This window comes from Seriola dumerili, unplaced genomic scaffold, assembly GCF_002260705.1.
Source record: "Seriola dumerili isolate Sdu_G_001 unplaced genomic scaffold, Sdu_1.0 BDQW01001168.1, whole genome shotgun sequence".
Taxonomy (NCBI): Eukaryota; Metazoa; Chordata; class Actinopteri; order Carangiformes; family Carangidae; genus Seriola; species Seriola dumerili.
In genome coordinates this window covers 68,959-85,857 of record NW_019175423.1, presented here as the reverse complement: position 1 = coordinate 85,857, position 16,899 = coordinate 68,959, and the positions used below count along the sequence as shown (strand labels likewise).

Below are 16,899 nucleotides of genomic sequence, written 5' to 3'. Positions count from 1 at the left end.
GTACTTTATGTATTTATTTATTTGTTTGTTTATTTATTATTTGAGGGAGGTAGTTAACCTCTAGCATAATAATCAGGCTGAATCATCATTTGGCTTCATTTCAGTCATCAGTTTTCTTTAACATTAAAATCTGAATCCTGCCTGAATGCTTTGGGAGGATGAAGAAGTTTATGGTGCAAAGGCACAACTTTAGGGATTTTACTCAATACCAATCATTGTATTGGCAGCAACAACAAACTCCTTTGATGTTTGTTTTTAGTGTTAATTAAGTTATTTTTTGCATTTTAGCACATGTAGGAATGGAATTCACTCCCAAATCATATTGTACAACAAAATATGGTTTTAAAACACTAAAAAAGCATTACCTAGAAGAAATTTCCATAGTAATGAGTATACTTTTATGTATAGATTCATGGCAAGTAAGCAATTTGGAAGGATGATATTTGTCTGTGAGATGATGATAAATTCAGTCAGAACTTGTTCATTTTCTAGCGTTTGTGTTAAATTAAATTTGAATTGAGTCACTTGTTATTCTGTGCATTATTATGTGTATGTGTATGTGTATTGTTATGTTGTGATGAGTATTGTGAATTTCTATGGTTGTATTGTCAACAGCAAAACTGTATAGACCCCAGGAAGAATTTGAAATCTAAATCCCTCCATCTTCAAATTTTAAATAAATGTATTGGGTGTGTAATAGACCAGTGGAAGAAATTCATCTGTCCAATGAACAAATCCTACTGCTCCCCACACTTTTTTTATTTTTATTGGTGACAAAATGTAACATAAGAGATCATGGACAGACAGAAATAAGATAATATATATAGTAAGATAATGGGCTTAAGAATAATAATTATAATTTTATAATGGAATGTCAAATAGAAATGAGTGGCGAGGTCCATCACACACTATCCAAAACCCTGTTCTGTACTTGGATCGGCACTTGAGCTGTATTAAATCATGACTTTCAGAGTGATTATTTAACCTATAGAAAATTTCCCCTCCCTCTGTGCAGAATGATAAGGGCCAGGTTCCAGGGGAGGTGGTCCCTGACCCGATGGACATGACTCTGGACAAGGCAGAGGCAGCCATGGTGGCCAAAGAGCTGAAGCAACTGCTGCTGGATGCCGTCCCTCTGAGCTGTAACCTCCCTAGAGCCACTCTCCCCAACTATGACAACATCCCAGGAAACCTGATGCTGTCCTCGCTGGGGCTGAAGCTGGGAGACCGCGTGTTGCTGGATGACATGAAGGTCAGAGGCAAACTGAGTGTCAGGGACTTTAGTCAGTCCACTAAGTGAGAACAAACACACTGAGGTGCAGGGTTTCAGACACTGTTTGATGATACAGCAACAGTTTCATTTGAATCACATCGAGGCCGCTAGGTCCCATAAATACCAAAGATCTGCATCATACTGAGTTTAAACTACAGCAACCAAAACTTCCTGTAGTTTAAGCTCAGGTTAAATATGAATTGAATAATAAAATATAATGGATCAAATGAAAGGAAAGTAAATGCATTGACTGTCATTACATGAAGCATGAAAACCTTGTTTAACTATTTCACATCAACTCTGGCGGTTTTCCCCACTGCTCTTTGAATATGACTTTTTACAGCTACATGCACTGTAAATGGAGACTAGTTATTGTAACAGCAAGTGGGCAGGCAGGGGTAGTGCAGTTTGCATCTCTGTTGCGTTGCTGCTGCTGCAGCTCTCTCTCGCTCTACATAGAGTTTGCAGGTTACTGAAATGTTGGATTTCTCTTCATCACAAATTTTCTGATTTATTTTTGACAGAAAATGTCACTAAAGCAGCTCTGTTTCCACATGCAGCTGCTAAATTGGTTAAAAATATATTTATATCATTGCATGTCTGTATCATATTGAGTTTCAGACTAGACATTGAAACTATAGTGGAAGCTGTCAGTTTTATGTAATGTTGCTGGTATGATGTCACTATGACATCAACAGGTCTTTTCTCTGTCTGTTTTTGCTGGGTCACGTATGGAAGACCAGTGACATCACAGGAAAAGTAATCAAGCATTTCTTTAATTTCATATTTTGATAGGTATTAAAAACAGGAATTGTAAAAAGAAGTTTTATAAATTAACGATTGATCCATCAATAAATACTTCAGATTTAAAAATGGATTTACAAAAACAGCATAAAACACTCATTTAATAAGCCATTTATAAAAGCATTTATTAGTTCATGAATGAATAATAAAACTATTTAAGAAGGCATTTTTCAAATGGGAATACATACCTGGATTCCCTCTTCAGTTTCCATTTCCTTTTCCAGCTGCTTTTCCTTTCCCTTTTAGCTAATCGATGAGCTTAGTCATGTAACTTCTCCTTTTAACCTTTCTGAGACACTCTGGACCTTCAGTGCTGTAAAACAGGCTAAACAATCCCAATTGTCCGTGGCATATAACAAGCTCTCTGATTGGTTGGAGAGCTTAACAGTCGGGTATTACCAGCACTGACAGCCCAGTGCAGCCATGCAGTGTGTCGCTCTAACCCCTTAACATGAGTGCCGAAATGAAAACCAAGACCTTCGCTGCCGCCACGCACAAACCAACACAGCCAGTGTGTTCCTGGCCTGAAGCCTCTGCTGAAATGTGTTTAAACTGGACACAGGTCCTTTCCACTTCCAGGTCTGATCTTTAAACCAAGATTCCCTGCACACAACATATATAACGTATATAATAAGATAAATAAAACAGTTTTTTCTACGAGTGCTAAGTCAAAGGTGACTGGACTTGTTTGGACAGAACCACATATTTACAACTGTTCCAAATGTCCTACTCAAAGGTGGGGTGAAAATAATACCGTCACAGGAAGGGACAAGACAGGATAATTGTCTAAATGGGAATAACACCATATAATCAAAGGCTTTCATAGTATTGCACTCTGTTGCATATAACAGTATGAAAAGTGCCCGAGTTGCAGCATCTTTAAGAGTCTAAAGTTCAAGTTGTCTTTGACGTAAAACTTGCAAATGAAATTAAAAAGCTGCTTAAGAGCGTGTTCTGAAATGAGACGTGATGTCATGTGAACATGGCTACACATAAAGTCAGCAGTAACAAATATATTTTCAGCGTGGCATGTTGTGTGATCGGTCCACAGTAGCTTTAATTGGTTAAATAAACCACTGCAGATGATATTATAGGTGCTTTGTGGTTTGAAGTGAATGCATGGCTGCAGGACAGAATGACGCTGTGTGAGCTCTGAACAGTGTGTTCTCGCTGTGTAGCTCCAGAGAGACCAGAGCAGAGATGACGTCCCGGCTGCAAACCTCACACAGGTTGGTTGGACCGGGCTCCGACTGGACCACAGACTAACTGAACTGACTCACCACGCTGACAACATGTTCTCTTCCTGTCACATGACCAATTAAAATCTGTTCACCTTCACTTCATCTATAGTAGTGATGTTACTGTATGTGCCGAGTTACATGTCCTCCCTCTCCCCTCCATGAAGTATAGCAGCTGACACCCAGATTATCTGCCTCCATGCAACCTAACCAGCTAAAGGAGCTCTGCAGTCATATTTCATGCACGTTTAAGGGTTCACCTCTAACTTCAGGACTCTGTCTCTCTCACAGACCGGCACCCTGAGGTTTTGTGGTACGACAGAGTTTGCCAGCGGTCAGTGGGTCGGCGTGGAGCTCGACGAGCCTGAGGGAAAGAATGACGGCAGTGTGGGTGGAGTCCGCTACTTCATCTGCCCTCCGAAGCTAGGTAACAGCTTCAAGTCTATCAACCCCTGCAGCAGTGATGGTTATTTGTTGTTATTATTTGTTGATGGAGCGATGAAGTTTGTAATTCAAGTCATATATCTGCGACATATACTGTTGACTCCAGTGGCGGCTGCTGATTATTTACCTGAGTGTGGCTTCAGGTGCTGAAGGCTTCTTCTCACACACTATCAATGTTGGTGTTGAGCACTAAGCTTTGACACCAATTATAGAACTGAATATTAAATCAAAACCACAGTTTATCCATCGCCAAGCAGAAAGATTCTCAAGAAAATTTAAACTTTAAATATTTCAACATAAATGCTGAATGCGTTTATTCAGCATACCATATTGGTAAGGACATGTCCCTAATGTCCATATGCAAACCTACGCCCATGCTTTTTACTTGTATTAGAGGAAGGTGGGATTTTAAATATAAATAAAACGTCAGACACAATTAGCAGATAGATACGTTTCTCTCAGAAGTTGGTGAACACACACCACTCTAGTGGGACAATCATCTTTGATGTTATAGTACGTTATATCTTTTTCGCTACAGGGATTTTTGCCCCGGTGTCAAAGATTTCCAAGGCTGTGGACCAGACACCTTCATCTGTCACCTCCACCCCCCGAACCCCCCGCATGGACCTGGCGTCCCGCCTTGCTGGGAAGACCAAGAAGGAGAAAGAGAAGAAGGAAAAGGAGAAAGAGAAAGGTAACGTTTGTCTAACATTACAGTCTGTGTTAATGTCACATGTCGAATCTCTTAAAAACAGATTCCTTACATTAGGGAATAGAAGTAGAAGTAAGTCCGTGTTACATTTTTTCTATAACAGTGTTAAAGAGAGTGTCGTGGTTGTGAGTGGTTATGTGTTTCCTTTGTGTTGTCAGCTCAGAGGAAGAAGTCGTCCATTGCCAGTCTGGATCCAGAGGGACTGAATGTGGAGGTTGGAGATCAGGTTCTGGTGGCTGGACAGAAACACGGCATCGTCCGCTTCTACGGCAAGACCGACTTCGCTCCAGGTCTGTGTGCCTTATACTCTGGTAGCTTGATAGGCCACCATGCTAACATGCAACACTGCTAGACACCGCTGAATTCAAAATACTACTCTCTCACTTTGATAGAATTTATAAAACCTTGGTGAAGCAGTTTTCAGCTTGAAATTAGGAAACAGTTTCTTTAACAAACTTATTAATATTATTAAAGCTGGTATCAAAGCAATACAGTGTCAGTATAAAGGGAAACAGCTGTTGGATTGTTCTTTGTGGGGTAAATTCCTGGTGAACATAATTTTTTAATTACCGTTTTTTTATTATTATTATTATTATTACATTAACTGTTATTACATTAACAGTAACAGTTTTGACCTGAGATTATGATTCAGCAGCTTCAGGAAAGTGGGTCAAACTCAGGTAGAGGCAGAACAGGTGTGACCTGAGCCGTTTGTGTCCCTGCAGGTTACTGGTTTGGTATTGAGTTGGATCAGCCGACAGGGAAACACGACGGCTCTGTGTTTGGAGTCCGTTACTTTAACTGCCTGCCCAAATATGGAGTGTTTGCGCCGCCCTCCCGCGTCCAGAGGTAAGGTAGTGTTCAAAACAACAGATGTAGCAGTATTTTATTTTACTTTAGTGTCTGTTGCTAGATTATATCAGTGTAATTTCACTAATCAGTGCATGATGATTTTAATTACTTTATATAAAATTATATCAAATTCAAAATATTGAAGGGCATTAACATCAGCGGAGGCCGGGTGCTGTGTAGAACTCCATAATAAACCAGAGCAACATGAGATGTGTTGTTTTTTCTTTTTTTTTCCTCTTCAAAAGTGTCTTTTTTAAAATGATGTGTTCTTCCCGACAACATCATAAAAACACCTTTCGTCGTCGTTGTTTGTGTCAGAATTGGAGGCCCTAAAGACGGCTCACAGAATGACAACTCCATGGTGAAGAAAGTCCACCAGGTCACCAGTAAGTATCTCTCATCATACTGTCAGGTCAAACAGAGGAGGTACACCGAGGTGTCTGAGGCTGACAGCTTTCCAGGAGATGTCAGATTTTTGTGGTATGGACAGACCTTCATAGTTTGACTTCATAGTTTTGTCTCACCAGTTTTATTGCCACTACTGGAAACAGTTTTACAGCAGAGTATCATACCAACAGCCATCAGGCAGATCTGAAACACACCCATCTTCACCCAGTGTAGATTAGGCTTAGGCGATATCCAAAAGGTAATATTGCAATACAGTCCAGCCCAAATATCGCAATATATATTATTATGATATCTTTCATATTATACCATTATATTACTGTATTTTATGTTTAGGTATAAGTCATGCTGCCACCAAACAACAGTTCAGCAGCAGTTCAAAGGGCCGGACTCAGGAGCAGGGCAGATACATTGCAAAACTGAAAAAAAGTGATAATACAAACAATATCACATATGTTGGGAAATATTGCTCTATTTGATATCACTGAATATTAGCCCAAGCCTAATGTTTTACCTTATTACCCTATTAACCAGGCGAACAGAAGAAATATGAATGGCAGCTAGCCCTCAAAAATTCCTTTGTTCAACATTTGTACCCACTCTGAACACACAGGCTTCTTCACGGCAGTACAACAGAGAGTTGAGAGACATTCACCATTAGCAATATGTGGTTATTAGAGTAAAACTGGACTTGCCATGTGTTGATGCTCCACTGTGTCTGGTAATATTGTTGTGTCTCTGCAGTGCAGTTTGTAAAATTGTTTCATATCTGATACAATGATGTAGGGCAGCTAATAACTGCAATAATCCTTCAAATGTGGATACAAGCGACAAATTGGTATGTTTATACCTCTGGGGCCATTCATTTGAAAAATCCCATTAGCCACTTGAAATTTTTAAGATGGCCACCATTTCTGGAAAAGGAAACACATATTTTACCACAGACTTTTACCCACAGGACAACTCTCTACGATTTTGCAATGTAATCTTGTGTTTTAGACTGTGAGGATGTCAAATTCACAACTCGTAAATTTCCTCAGAGATTTATTTGTGCAATTTCTGATATGTAATGTGAAAAATTCTGCATAAAACACAATGTATATGCAAAACATTTATGGTGAATGATAAACCAAAAGATCTGTAAGAGTCAACAGTTTACTTGCTTACATTAACACTAACTACACTAATATCAGCTCGCTAATTTGCTGGCGCAAGGCTAGTTAGCAAGCATTTTTGTGAGTAATATTTTTGCTGAAATATACTTTCATTTCATTTTTTACAGTGTACTAAATTTCACCTTCTACATTGTTGAAATGTTTGATTTGACACCTGGATTATTCATATGAGAAAATAGTGGATGAACTTATTGCAAAAAATAACATTTCTTTGCCAGAAATAGATAGATAGATAGATAGATGGATGGATGGATGGATGGATGGATGGATTGATAGATAGATAGATAGATAGATAGATAGATAGATAGATAGATAGATAGATAGATAGATAGATAGATAGATAGATGATACTTTATTTATCCCCTAGGGGAAATTCATGTGTCCATTAGCTCAACAATGATAATTAGATTAGTCCACATCCTTTGGCTGAGGTGTTGTATAGCCTGATGGCAGTGGGAATAAAGGATCTCCTGAACCTCTCTGTTCTGAGATGACACGTTTGCTGCACCTGTAGCTGCTTCTCTGTCCTGCCAGAATGTTTTGGAGAGGATGGTTGGTATTGTCCAAGATGGCCTCCATCTTACATTGCATGCGTCTCTCCACAACAGTCCTGAGTGAGTCCATTCCTGCCAAGCACAGACCCAACCTTTTCTACCAGCTTGTCCAGTCTCTTTGTGTTCATGTCAGACATGCTGCTGCCCCAGCAGACTGCAGCATAAAAAAGTATGCCGGCCACCACTGACTGACATCTGCAGTGAAATGCTGCACATTTTATCAAAGGACCTGAGCCTCCTGAGGAAAAAGAGCCAGCTCTGTAGATGACATACTTGTTCAGGGACCGGTCCAGTTTACTGTCCAGGTGCACACCTAGGTATTTATAAGTGTGCACCACCTCAATGTCCTTCCCTCGAATGTTGACTGGCTGAAGGGTGGGCCTGGACCTCTGAAAGTCCATGACCATCTCCTTGGTCTTGGAGGTGTTCAAAAGGAGGCAGTTCTTGTCGCTCCATTCACTGAAGGCCATTGTCAGATCCCTTTACTCCTCTTCCTACCCATTCCTGATACGTGCCACAATAGCTGTGTCATCCGAGTATTTCTGGATGTGGCAGGAGTCAGAGTTGTCCGCCATATATAGGGAGAACAGGAACGAGCCAGAACAGTCCCCTGAGGAGCCCCAGTGCTCCTCAGAAGGTGGAGAAGCAGCCGCTCCAGGGTCTTCATGATGTGTGATGTCTGTAGTAATTTATCTCAGCCATCATCCTACTTTAGATACCGGAACAAGACATGAGGTTTTCCACAGGACAAGGACCCTCCCTGTTTGTTGACTTAAGTTGAAGATCCTGTGGAGAGGCTCAGCCAGCTGGGCTGCACAGTCCTTTAACAGCCTCAGACACACACCATCCGGGCCTGTTGCCTTTCCAGGACATAGCCTGTTGAGCTCCGCCCTCACCTCCTCTGCTTTAAAGGACAGGAGACTTGACCCCAGTGTGGAGGGAGTTGCAGCTGCAGTGTCAGGTTGTGGAGGAGATGCCATAGGAGAAGCTGTAGCAGAAGCAGTGGGAGAGAGAACAGATGAGGCTGTGTCAAACCTGTTGTAGAACAGGTTGAACTCATTGGCCATGTTCAAATCACCTGATGATGCCTGGCTGCTCTTCTCTTTATAGCCAGTGATGGTCCTCATCCCCTTCCACACCTCTCTGGTGTTGTTGTGCTGCAGCTTCCTCTCTACTTTCTTTTTGTAGTCCTCCTTCGCCTGCTTTAATCTCCTCTTCAGCTCATGTTGCACACACCTGAGCTTCTCCCTGTCTCCATCCCTGAAGGCCTTCTTTTTTCTGGTTGAGGAGGGTCTTGATGTTACTGGTGATCCAAGGTTTGCTGTTTGGAAAGCAGTGTACAGTTCTTGCTGGTATTACAGTGTCCATACAGAAGTTAATGTAGTCTGTGGTACATTCAACCATTCTATCAAGGTCAGGGTCCTTGCTTTTATCATTTTTCTGTGACTCCAACAGTACATTTCAATCTGTGCACTCAAAACAGTCTTTTAGATACTCACTGGCCTCCAGGGTCCAGTTCCTGAATGAGCGGGTGGTTGCAGCCTGCCTCAGTACACAGGGCTTGTAGTAAGGATGAAGAAAAACCAGATTATGATCTGATCTGCCAAGTGGTGATAGACCCGAAGCAGTGTAGGCCTCCATGACATTTGCATACAACAGATCAAGTGTCTTATTTTCCCTTGTGGGACAGTCAACATACTGAGTGAAGCCAGTCAGTTGAGAGATGAGAGTGAGATGGTTAAAATCCCCCGATATTGCAATGAATGTATCAGGGTGCTTGGTCAGTACTCCCGCAACAGTCTCGTGAATGAGGTCTCTGCATCCATGGTATGGCTTCTTCAGCTCAGCCGGTATGGGATGTTAAACTCCATATCTGGTAAACTTTAAAGCCAGGAGTTCTTCCTTTGTGTACATTATTTTCTCCATTGTCAGACGAAACAACAACGTAGAATAAAAAACATCAATCGAAAAAATATATACTAATATAAACAAATATATTGCAAAAAACTACTGAAACTTGCTGCCACTTGTTGCCAGCACATCATTTGAATACAGTGAAATGGTGGCCATTTTGAATTTTCATTTTCATATTACAAAAAAGTAATACTCAAGGATGATTGGTGCCAAATACTTGTATCCACATTTGAAAGATTTCATTGATATGCAGTTATCTGCTGCGCTAATGAAGAAAACTACCAGCAAAAAGACCCAAAATAAAAACAAATAATACAGGATGTTATGATCAGAAGCATAACCTTAAAAACCTGGTGGAAGCATCAACATCGGTTCTGATAGAGGTTTGAGTTTCTTCTCTCTGTCTAATGATCAGTTATTAACACACTGTCTGTTTGTTTGTTTCCTGCAGTGTCACAGCCGAAGCGTAACTTCAACACAATGCGTTCTCCTAAAGACCTGACCTCTGAGAGCTCCATATCCAGGTGAGAGCAGAGACCACTGGTTCTGGATTGTTCCGAGTGTATTAATGATAGAAGATGCTGCTTTCTGGAGGTTTAGACTGACAGTGCAGGGAAAGAAGAGGTTCCTTCATGACATAGTGTCATTATCTCATAATGAGAGAGATTGTGTGAACACGTCAAACAGACTTCTTCAGCCTTCTAGCTCCTTTTCAAAACTTCAGTCTGAGTCAGACTTTTGATTTACAGTCATATTTTCCCAGACAGACAGACAGACAGACAGACAGACAGACAGACAGACAGACAGACAGACAGACAGACAGACAGGCAGACAAACAGACGGGCAAGGGCGGGCGGGCAGGCAGGCAGACAGGCAGACAGACAGGCAGACAGGCAGGCAGGCAGGCAGGCAGGCAGACAGAAAGGCGGACAGACAGACAGACAGGGGCAGACAGACATACAGACAGGCAGACGGGCAGAATTTTCAGCACTAAATCTGAAATCTAGGATTTTCCCAGGCTTTATTATGACTTTTTACAAGATGGGAAATGGTAACTATGGTAACAGAAATGTGGTATTAACGCAGCATTTTTTCCATGTGTGTATAAATGTGTGTATAAAAACATAAAAGTATCAGATTTCCCATGTTTGAATGTGTCTCTTTTACCAGGCGTTATGACCTGACCTTGTCTCTCAGGTTCACTAATATAACTTCATCTGCCTTTCCTCTTCCTCATCCTTCTCAACTCCTCTTCCCTTTGGTCTTTGCCCTGCTCAACGCCTCTTCCTTTCTTCCTCCTCCCTCTTTGTCCTCCTCTTCCTCCTCCTGCAGGTTGCTATTCTGCTGTTGGTTTCCGTGGATGCTGCGTGCTGAGATGCATTCCTAACAACCCCCTGTTCCTTCTCCCTCTGCTCCCCCACCATATTGATTTCTCTGCTCTTTCTTCTCTCCATCTTTTACTTTTCCGTCCTCTCTGAGTCTCCTCAGACTATCGCTATCGCCGGTCAAACTTCTCATAGTGAAAACCCAGTCTCTTCTTTCTCTTACGCTCAGCCCAAATCCTTCTAATTTAGCCGTTCTATAGCAAAATCTATAGTGCCTTGGATCTGATCAAAACATCCTGCATTCCTTTAATGAAACTGAAACAGCTCTGCTAAAGCAATTCCCCTAAATCTATCTTTGTATCCCTTTGCTCATCTTATAATCCCATTGTCCCAACTTGGTATTTTACATGTTGTGCTTTTATTCAGGGCAGAAAAATACAGCTGTTTACTTTCTCTAAGGCTAACAAACACTACTGAACATTAGTTTGTGCTGCTACATGTTTTGTTTTTTGCTGCTACTAGATTTGGGTCTTGCCAAATTTTGAACTGAGTGCCAGATGAATTTGTCATAAACTTACTTATCAGTCAAGGTTGGCACCTGTTAGCTAAAAGAAGACAATAACGTGAACACTTTGACTCATAGATTGCGGTTTGTAAAAAACAGACTTTGTATAAGTACCTGAAAATAAACAACAATGACCTGGGAAACAAATCCTGAGTCATGAAGGGGGGGTGTAACTGAGAGTCATGATACTGTGCTGTTATGAAAGAGAACATGGAGGCACAAATGTTCACATTTTGCTTGTTCTCTGCAACGTTTCCAAACAGCAGTGTGTGAGATGGATTCTGCGTAGCTCAAAATGTTTGGGTGCAGAAAATGTTTTGGATATGGAGTTGTTTGTTCACATCTGGCTGCTGCTTCCTCACTACTTATTTGAGACCAAGAACTTCATCATAACAGCCACTGTCTCTGTTGTGTAAATCCACCGTCCTCTGATCCCATGGGGGAGTTGAGGTAGACACTCTTTAAGACACCTCAGCTGTGGTGTCCATTGGCAGAATATGGCTAAATGAGAGCCGTGCATGCATGGTCTCTGATGAAGCACTGATATAAACATGTTTCAGAGGGGCCTTGAACCAGAGGGATAGATTCTCTGCTCAGAGCACTGTGGTTACACATGTGTAGCTGCAGATCCAGTCTCAATCCTAGAAAACTTTATAACTCTATAACTAAACTGAGCGTGAGAAACTTTTATCACCTGCATGCTTTAATCTCAGATGTCAAAATGAAAACAGGGTTTATCTGCTATTTTATCATAGTGTTACAGTCAGTTATATTTTTTTACCTCTCAGATGTATGCAACAGGCCTAATTTTAACGTTAGGATGTGAGATAGCAAAATAGTTCTCGGTCTCTTTGTGACATCTCCTGTCACATACAGGGATCGTTGCTCTGTAGTTTATACGGACGCCATCATTTTACCACTAGTTGAATTTGATGTAACTGCACATCTTAAAGATAAAACACAGCTTTAAGTTGTGCTTTACTAGAAATCTTAACACAAAGTAAATAGTTGGACCTTCCCTCCACTGAACAACAGAAGACTCAGTTTTAGTCAGTTTAATAGAAGTAGATAGACGAATAACTGTCATCATTTATCAAACATTAGTCCATCTAGTTAGAGTTAAATTACAGTGTATTATAGACATCTTATAAATAAAGAGCTGTAGTTGTAATCTGTCATTAACCAAAACTGCTAACAGACCCAAAATCATCATTATCTTTGATGCAACTTCAAAATCAAAAATGTTCAAATCAGAAATGTGTTTTCAACCCCATTAAATGTTGTATTATGTTTTTTGTGTTGCTGCTGTCTTGTTTGCATCTGAAAACGAGTTTCATCTAAAGCTAATATCAGCTTTAATGACCTGTTAAAAATAATAATTTGTACATTTCTGTGTCCCTTCATCAAACCTCTCCTCTATCTCAACGTTTTAATTTCCTACCGTAGGAATTTAGACCTGGATCATCTCTCCAGAAAGTCCATGATATTTGAAAAAGTTTTCTTCCCTCTTTCTCTCCCCCTCCTCTCTCATCCCTCTTGCTCCATTTAAATAAGACTTTGGTACTTCTTTGTGAATGTGAGCATCAACAAAAAACACAAGTTAATCTAAACTTATGTGTGTGCTTAATGTTAAAACCTCTCTCACCAAGTGTGTACATAACTGAAAACAGCAATATGTAAACAGTGTACCTATCTCTGTGTGAAAATGGTTCCTGTGTTAATGTCTCCTCACACTTTGTAAAGCACACTCATACAGAGAGATGAACACACTCACTCTGTTGGCCGAGGCTGCTGGGGGCAAAAAACATTCAGAGAAAATAACCAGATAACCAGAAGAAATCAATGTGTGGAGGCAGGTGTACACCTCAGTGACAGGTAGACTCAAAAATACAAGAGCCATTGTGATTTTCTATGTGATTTTTCACTTTTTCTATTAGAAAGTGGCCATAGTAGCAAGTAAATACAGTCAGTTTTACCCAAAAACAAACAGTCTAGTTATGGAAATCCAAAGTCAGTCATCTGTAATCTATGAATAACACTGCAGGATTTGTATGTTTTATAGGTCAGATCCTCAGTTTATGACCATGAGTCATTGTAGACATTTATTTAAATATAGTTTTTATTTTACAGCTCAAAAAAGATATTATTTTACATCTGACTGTGTTCCCACTAATTTTCCGTATTTAACAAACCCACCACACATTAGTCTTCTTTGGATAAAACATTCAGCTCTCAGCGATGCAGCTTCATGTTTCCAGAGCTGTAAAACTGTAAAATGTGTATTGATTGCTTTACTTGTCAGTCATAGGTTATGCTTTTTTACATAGTGTTGGCTTTTTAAATGAAATAATTTTATATCTCCCGAGTTATATTCAGTTTGCACTTTTACTCAACGATTCATATTCTGGTAAAAACAAGAAGATAGCTCTTGAATTTTTGGTAAAGTTCCAAAACTGGTTATTGAAATTTTGAGTCGACCAGTGTCTGAAGCCATTAAGTGAGAACCTTCCCTATTCACTGGTTGTGTCTGTGTGGATTGACAGAAACCAGGCTGAATGCTGATTGGTTTGGTTGGTTTGTGGAATATTTTTTTTCTCGGTTGGTCTTTGTGCTAGTCTTTTGCAGCCTCAGCTAAAGGAAACACTTTGTGGTTGGTCCTGCACACTGCTGTTGAAAACTGTTCTGTTTGTTCTCATGGAATCAGCTTCAACATTACACAAATGATAACTACAGCACTCAGTTTAGCTCAAACCAGCTGCAGAACTTACATGATCGGACCAAGGTTTTCCATTTCCACTCAAACGCAAAGCTTAGCTCCGAGTGTTGCTGCTGAATACGAGAGTAAAAGGTCAGGGAGTTAAAAACGTATGTCAACCATTTCTCAAGCTTCGCTATGAGTAGTAGGTTGAGTAATGGGACACAAAGTAATGTCCTGGGAGCCCTCATGTCCAGGTTTTTTTCGGACTGACAGTCTACGTGGTTTTGTCAGCTTGTTAAGTTGCAGAGTTTCAGCACTTGCAGCTGAATGGAAAGAACTGACATTAAAAAGAGCTGATTAAAAGAAATCATAGTCAGTTGGCAAATCCAGTGTTCCCGCCTTTTTTGGAAAAACTAATTTGTTTAAGCAGCTTTCCAGGTGAAGAAATGTCCTTAAAAATGACCAAAATGTCCTGACACTACAATCTACCCTCGAAAACTGTAAAATATTTTGATCAGGTTGCTAAAACTTTACAATTCCCCAAAATTTATTACAATGTCCCAGCAAATTCCTAATTTGTTCAGGAATGGGGTGAGGCTATGCAGCTGATTTTAGCATTTGACTTGTAAAGTTTGGAGTGAATTTCGAAATCTGACTGAGGTTTTACAAACCAAGAAATCCAGATTTACCATACAAGTCTAACTGAAGTTAGACTTAAACTTAATTTTTACCCACTTTTCTGAGATAATCCTGCATTGATAGTGTAGACTCTGGGTTATTGAAGCTGTCCAAATGTGAGAATCTTGACATCATGTTAACACGATAAGACTAACCACTTTACCTTCCTGTATTCATGCTGTGCGCTACTTTCATCTGCCATCCACCCAAACCCAAACAAAAGATGCACTGACGTTAACTCGTGTTGTAGTTTACATCTTTTTACAATTTCACACAGGACGCTGTTCAATGCTAAAGCTCCACAGAGTCAGGATCTGCTGACTTCATCTTAAGTGAACATTGACATTGGTAGACAACAGTGATGGTGGAAGTTTGTTTTTGTACAGTAAACGTACAGTACAGTCAGTATGTCCCAGTGAAGCCTCTCTTGGTTTGCACATAGTGTTCTGACTACTCTGTAAATGTGGAGCTTCTCTGGTTTGGCCACTAAGTGTCACTAGTGAGTCACTGGATATTCATCTTACAACAAACAAAATATTATTATTCCTCATTACATATTTTCTATTTGGTTTGCTCCATTTAAGGACTATAGTGGTTTTGCCTGTTTTAGCTCTTTAACACAAGCTACTGAACCTTCACTCCACATTTCTACTGACTCTTTTCCGAAGCTTTCATTTAGCTTTCAGAGTTACTTCATTGTTTCCAGCGAGCCGTGAAACCTGCTGCAGAAACTTTGCATAAATGTCAAAATCTAGTCCCCTTTATATTATTAGTCTCACCTCCACCTGATGGTGTATTCAAGAATGAAAAAATACATCTGAGAACTGATAGCTGGCTGCTATCCTGTCGGAAAATCAACCCATGAAAACCAACAGATTTTCTGAATTTGCCAGAATGTAATTTCACATTAAAGGCTCAATATTCACCAATTTATGTCAATACAAACCTTTTCATTAATCTCTCAGTAACATTTACTCGTGCTCACATACCTTAACCCACTGCACTCAGATGTATCATTATCTATGACAATCTGCTACAAGAAATGGCCATCCTTGTTCAGAAGATATGTCCAGGATTGTGGTTTCTGTCTTAGCTGCTGGTGTGCAGATAAAAGTGATCGGTTTTATAATATAACAATATCAGTAAAGAAAGCAGTGATATCTTTTATGTTCTTGGATTTAACCCTGTCATAGAAATGTAGTACCAAGAGTTAACCAATAGAAGGCATCACTATGACAACACTTTCAGCACAGTTGCTTCATAATGGTTTGTTGCTTCAGACATCTTTGTTTTCTCAATCACTAGCAGCCAGTTGTTGAATTTCAAGTGTCAGAAAGGGGAGTTTTGAAAATGGTTGCCACTGAATTACACCCTGATGGTTACATAAACTCTAACCTAAACTAAATTTGACTGTAATGGATTATCCCTCTGTGGTGAAGTTGGTTTTCATAGAAATGAACTGAAACAGATGGCTACCTGGAAGGAAGGAAATCAATCAAACATGGATGGATGATTTGGAAAATGATCAGCAGCAAGGGAAAGTGTGATCTTTTTTAGTTGATAGGCTAAAACATTCACAACCAGTGATTGGTCCTGTAAAACCTCTATAATCGATCGGTGTATGTATCTGAGAATATAATGTTGAAGTCATTCTCATAGAAACTAACTCAGCACTGGTTGTTTTAACATTAATAAGTCTTAATAATATACAGTATATAGCCTATATTTTGATAACTTCACAAAGTGTACTTTTGTTCTCTGGTTTTGTAGTGTGTGGGTGTTTCTTTGTGCTCGGTTACAGTCCATGTGTGTGAGTCACTCCTGTTTTGAAAGTGTGTGAAGCCGACGGACATTTAAGATGAACAGGGGAGAACGAGCATCGGGCGTCCTCATCCTAACAGATACTCACTGCATGCTCTCTCTCTCCCTCTCTGTAACTTTCTCTCAGTATTTTCTGATTTGGGTTTTTCAGTATGTGTATCTTCTTCTCATCAGCATGGAAATGCTTCTAATAATAACAGTGACAACTCTATGAATATAATAAAGAATTTGATGTTGTTTTTCTACCTCTCCTGTCCGTTGCTTTTACTCACTGAAAACATTTTAGGGTTTAAGTTTGCGGTTAAATTGTAATTTATTTTGATTATAATTACACAGGCATAATGAAGCCTGATTTAATGCATTATCAAAATTGTATACTGTTGTAAACATTAAACAAGTAGATTCAGGCATAATTTAAACCTTAGAAATAACTTTCACATA

At 39.9% G+C, this 16,899-nt stretch overlaps 1 protein-coding gene across 1 annotated transcript in view; it reads left to right on the top strand.

Moving 5' to 3' along the window:
- Window positions 1-16,699, top strand: part of clip3 (CAP-Gly domain containing linker protein 3) — a 37,772-nt gene extending 21,073 nt beyond the window's left edge. Inside the window, exons 7-15 of the mRNA XM_022767351.1 lie at window positions 1,016-1,252; window positions 3,256-3,306; window positions 3,607-3,742; window positions 4,298-4,453; window positions 4,630-4,761; window positions 5,197-5,320; window positions 5,642-5,709; window positions 9,823-9,895; window positions 10,704-16,699. Coding sequence (XP_022623072.1) covers window positions 1,016-1,252; window positions 3,256-3,306; window positions 3,607-3,742; window positions 4,298-4,453; window positions 4,630-4,761; window positions 5,197-5,320; window positions 5,642-5,709; window positions 9,823-9,895; window positions 10,704-10,758 — 1,032 coding nt within the window. The 3' untranslated portion in view covers window positions 10,759-16,699. The remainder of the gene's footprint in view (window positions 1-1,015; window positions 1,253-3,255; window positions 3,307-3,606; window positions 3,743-4,297; window positions 4,454-4,629; window positions 4,762-5,196; window positions 5,321-5,641; window positions 5,710-9,822; window positions 9,896-10,703) is intronic.
- Window positions 16,700-16,899: the final 200 nt, after the last annotated feature.